This window comes from Aedes albopictus, chromosome 3 (assembly GCF_035046485.1).
Source record: "Aedes albopictus strain Foshan chromosome 3, AalbF5, whole genome shotgun sequence".
Lineage (NCBI taxonomy): Eukaryota > Metazoa > Arthropoda > Insecta > Diptera > Culicidae > Aedes > Aedes albopictus.
This window is the reverse complement of record NC_085138.1, coordinates 208,652,600-208,657,412: the sequence shown is the minus strand read 5'-3', so window position 1 is coordinate 208,657,412 and position 4,813 is coordinate 208,652,600. Positions and strand designations below refer to the sequence as shown.

General features: G+C 53.3%; 1 protein-coding gene across 1 annotated transcript in view; it reads right to left on the bottom strand.

Annotated features, from left to right (window-relative positions):
- Positions 1-3,558: 3,558 nt before the first annotated feature.
- The window catches only part of LOC134291238 (probable serine/threonine-protein kinase kinX), an 88,469-nt gene continuing 87,214 nt past the window's right edge, over positions 3,559-4,813 (bottom strand). The window contains exon 2 of the mRNA XM_062858740.1: positions 3,559-4,813. This exon is cut by the window's right edge and continues 829 nt beyond it. Coding sequence (XP_062714724.1) covers positions 3,660-4,813 — 1,154 coding nt within the window. The 3' untranslated portion in view covers positions 3,559-3,659.

The window sequence follows — 4,813 nt, the reverse complement described above, 5'->3', positions numbered from 1 at the left end:
GGTCCGGCGATTCCGGTTGGAGGGTGGCTTCCGGTTCGCTGGCGCCCCGACGACTCGAACCCGGTTGATTCGACGTAGTTTCTTGCGACTCAGCGTAGTCCCCGGTGGTGGAGCTAGCTTACTCCGACGGAGAGTTCTCCGGCGGTAGAATATCTCCCGACACCGTTGTTCGCGTTGCGTATTCCTTCGATGTTGATTGGCAGGGTGTCGAAGTCGGTCCGGCGATTCCGGTTGGAGGATGGCTTCCGGTACGCTGGCGCTCCGACGACCCGAACCAGTGGTTTTCCACGGGCGCTGATTACTCAGATAGTCCCCGGCGGTGAATCTATCCTACTCCGACGAAGAGTTCCCCGGCGATGGAAGATCTTCCGAACCGATACTTCCCAGATCGGTGCCGAGGTCGGTCCTGCGATTCCGGTTGGAGGGTGACTTCCGGTTCACAGGCGCCCCGACGACCATTCACTGGTGCTTCTCGCGACATACTCGTCCTAGTCCCCGGCGGTGGAGCTAGCCTACTCCGACGGAGAGTTCCCCGGCGATGGAAGTTCTCCCGAACACGGTGGTTTGATCCCGACCAGTCAGGTGCCGAGGTCGGTTCGATGATTCCGGTTGGAGGGTGGCTTCCGGTTCACCGGCGCCCCGACGACCCAAGACCAGAGCGTTACGACTACTCGGACTAGTCCCCGACGGTGGATCTAGCCTACTCCGATCGCGATCCGATGCCCTTTGGTCTTCACGCCATTTCCGCTGCAGTGACGACAGGATCTGTCCCACAGCCCTGTTCACCGCATTCCAGGTGCTTTCTTCCCGACACATTCGTTCTACAATGTTGTCGGGGCTAAGGCTTGTGATACTCTCCGCTAACATCCCGTCTCGTGCTGCCCTGAATCTGGGACAGTGGAAAAGCACGTGCTCTGGTGTTTCCTCATTACTCGGGCATGCTGGGCAAAGTGGGGACTCTGCGTGCCCGAATCGATGCAGGTACTTCCGGAAACATCCGTGGCCTGACAAGAACTGTGTCAGGTGAAAGTTGACCTCCCCGTGTTTCCTATCCAACCAGGTTGAAACGTTCGGAATGAGCCGATGGGTCCATCTTCCGTTTTCAGCGTTATCCCACTGCTGTTGCCACTTTCTTACGGTGTCAGCTCGGGCTCTTCTTCGGACTCCTGATATGCCTCTATCTCTATAGCACTCGTTTTCTTCCTCAAGTAGAAGATCTATGGGAATAGTTCCGGCTATCACGTAGACTGCTTCTGACGAAATTGTACGGTACGCACTGCATACTCGCATGGCCATCAACCTGAACGTACTATTCAGCCGAGATCTGTTCCTCCTTGTCTGTAGTGCCGTCACCCACACAGGCGCTGCGTATCGGAGCACCGATGTGGACACACTTGCCAGTAGTCGCTTCTTGCTACTGCTGATCGTTGAGTTGTTGGGCATGATCCGAGATAGTGCCGAAATCACCTTTGCAGCCCTTTCACACGCGTAGTCGACGTGACTATTAAAGTTTAGCCTATCGTCTAACATAACTCCCAGGTGTCTCACATTCCGCTTCGATTCGATGATGCACTCTCCGACCGAAATTCTCGCCTGTTGTACCGCCTTTCGGTTGCTTATCAAAACCATCTCGGTCTTGTGATGAGCTAGGGCCAGCTTTTTCCCCCGCATCCAGTTTTCGACAACATCTATCGCCTCCGTGGCGAGCACTTCTACTTCCTCCAATGATTCACCGATCACTAGGAGCGCCACGTCGTCCGCGAAACCGATAATCTTCACGCCCCTGGGGAGGCGCAGCTTCAGTACTTCGTCATACATAGCATTCCAGAGGGTCGGACCGAGAATGGATCCCTGGGGAACTCCCGCTGTTATGGTTTTACTTCTTCTCCCGTTGTCAGTATCGTAGATCAATGTCCGATTCTGAAAATAGCTGCTCATAATGCTACAGAGGTACTCGGGAACTCTCAGTTTGTGCAGCGCATCGGCGATTGCAACCCAACTAGCACTGTTGAACGCATTTTTCACGTCCAGCGTGATCACTCCGCAGTAGCGGTTACCTCTTCTCTTTTGATTTTGCGCCGTCTGCATTGCTTCCACGACCGTTCGGATGGCATCGACAGTGGATCTACCCCTCCGGAAGCCAAACTGCATATCGGACAGGCCGTGCTCTCCTTCCGTGTATTTTGTGAGCCTGTTGAGGATCACTCTTTCCAGCACTTTGCCGACAGTATCCAACAGGCAGATTGGCCTGTATGCTGAAGGATCTCCAGGAGGCTTCCCTGGTTTCGGCAGTAGCACAAGATTTTGGCGCTTCCATATGTCGGGGAAGTTGCCATCATTGATACACCTTTGAAACGTAATCCTAAATAGTTCCGGGTTCGTTAGGATTGCTGTTCGCACCGCTACGTTCGGGATACCGTCTGGTCCCGGAGCCTTCTTTGTTTTAAGAGCTTTTGCTATTGTTATCAGCTCCTCATTGGTTATTCGAGCTTCCGCTTCCTGATCCTCCTGAGCACCGTACGGTGTGGGTGGCCAACCCGTCAGTTCATGCTGCGGAAATAGCGCGTCTACGATGGCTTTCATCTTCTCCGGACACCTTTCCGGTGGTACAGCTGGTCCCCTTATTTTCGCCATGGCTACTCTGTAGGCGTCTCCCCACGGATTAGAATTTGCGTTCCGACAAAGCTCTTCTAGACATGCCTTTTTGCTGAGCTTGATTTCTCTGTTAAGTGCAGCTCTAGCTGCCGTATAAGCTGGCCTGCGAACTGCTCTTTCAGCGTCGTTGCGGGCTCTCTGCATTCTCCTCCGAGCTCGGTGACAGTTCGCTCGTAGGTCGGCGATCTTCGAGTTCCACCAATAAGCTGGGGGCCGACTGTGTCTTGGCTTGCCCTCTCTCGGCATGGTTGCATCGCACGCGCGTGATAGTAGCGCAATCAGCTCGTCCACGCTGGGGTTAACTACAGCTTCCAGCCGCAGCGCTTCCGCGAACACGTCTTTGTTAAAATTCGCGATTTTCCACCTCCGCTCATTTACCTGCGCTCCGCCTGATACCACCTGTGGATCGCGCCCAATGCGATATCGGATTGCTTGATGGTCGCTGTGGGTATATCCCTCGTGCACTCTCCAATTTCTGATCAGTCCAGGGCTGCAGAAAGTAACGTCTATTATGGATTCTCGACCTTCCCTACGGTAGGTGCTGATAGTACCTTCGTTGGCAAGATCGACGTTCAACTTGGCAAGCGCCTCTAGGAGGTTGCTCCCTCTTGGACTTGTAAGGCGGCTGCCCCATTCGATCGCCCAAGCATTGAAGTCACCGGCTATAACAGCAGGTCTACGATCCGTTAGCTCTTCAGTCAGCTTGTCCAGCATCTGGTTAAACTGCTCCATTGTCCATCTTGGAGGTGCATAGCAGCTGCAGATGAAAACGCCATTAATTTTGGCGATCACGAAGCCTTCATCTGCGGTATACACCACTTCTTGCAAGGGGTATTTTCCCACTGTCCATATCGCTGTTGTTTTAGCTCTGTCTGACGTCCAGTTCCCATTTCCTGGTGGAATACGGTAGGGCTCAGAGATAATAGCGACATCGCTCTTGTGTTCCGCAACTGATTGCCACAACAACTGTTGGGCTGTATCACAGTGGTTGAGGTTTACTTGTACTATCTCCACTGGGGTTTCGTTGTACTCGCTCGTTTGAAGGCCGCGCATTTCGTGCCTCCTGTAGCGTGGTTGCTGCTATCCTTCGTGTTTGCGCAAATCAGGCATTTCGGAGGCTTGCTGCAGCCCTGCGCTTTGTGGCCTTCTTCTCCACACCTTCTGCATAGATTACTTCTATCCGGCCCTTTACAGTACCGTGCGATGTGCCCGAACTCTTGACACCTGAAGCACACTTCAGGTTCAGACACACTCAGTGGGCACTCGGACCAGCCTACTCTCACGATTCCTATCCTCAGCACCTTGTTGGCAGCATCAATCGGTAGTTTAATCGCTGCCACCTTGGTACCGGAAGGTCCATTTCGTATGCGGATGGACATCCGGACTTCTCCCAGCTCACATTGCTCTTTCAAAGCAAGCCTTATATCTTCCTCCGACGTGATCTCATCCAGGTCTTTACACGTAATAGTCGCCTCTGGACACAAGGCTATCACTTCCACCATGTTGCCCAAAGCTTTCTCGGTTAGCTCTTTGTACGAAACGCTGCTAGCTTTTGGTTCCTTTTTCAACAAGAGGATCATCTCTCCGTTGCGGGTACGCTTGATCTTCTTCACGTCTGCTCCTAGCTCGTTGAGGTTCGGATTCGTCCTCATGGCACGTAAGACCTCCACGTACGAGTCGCCGCTTGCTTTAACGATAAGAGCCTCGCCCTTATTCTTCCTCCTGACCAATTTAGGTTTTTCGGGTCTGGTTTTCTTCTTCGCTTTTCCCTTCTTTCTACCGACGACCTGCCAAGAACTATGGCTGTTTACCTCGTCAGTTGCTTCGAGAGTCGGCTGGACTTCAGTGACACTAGCTTCCTTGTGCTTCTTGGAGCCACCTGGCCTAGCATCTCCAGGCGATGCCCTTTGCCTCTTCGGTGTGAAGTAAGGCGTGGTCTGCATCCTTGGGGGAATACTTCTCGCTACGTTCACTTCATTCGCAACCGTGTTGACTTCTGCCCTTCGCGCTTCCGCCGCGCGACTTGCTTCAATGGCAGTCTTGGCCACTGACAACTCCTTCTCCGCTGCTTCTGCTCTCTGAACTACGTGTTTCCACTCCTTTTCAGCCGATCCAAGAGCGCCTTGGATCTTGATCACCAACGCCTTGATGTCTTTGT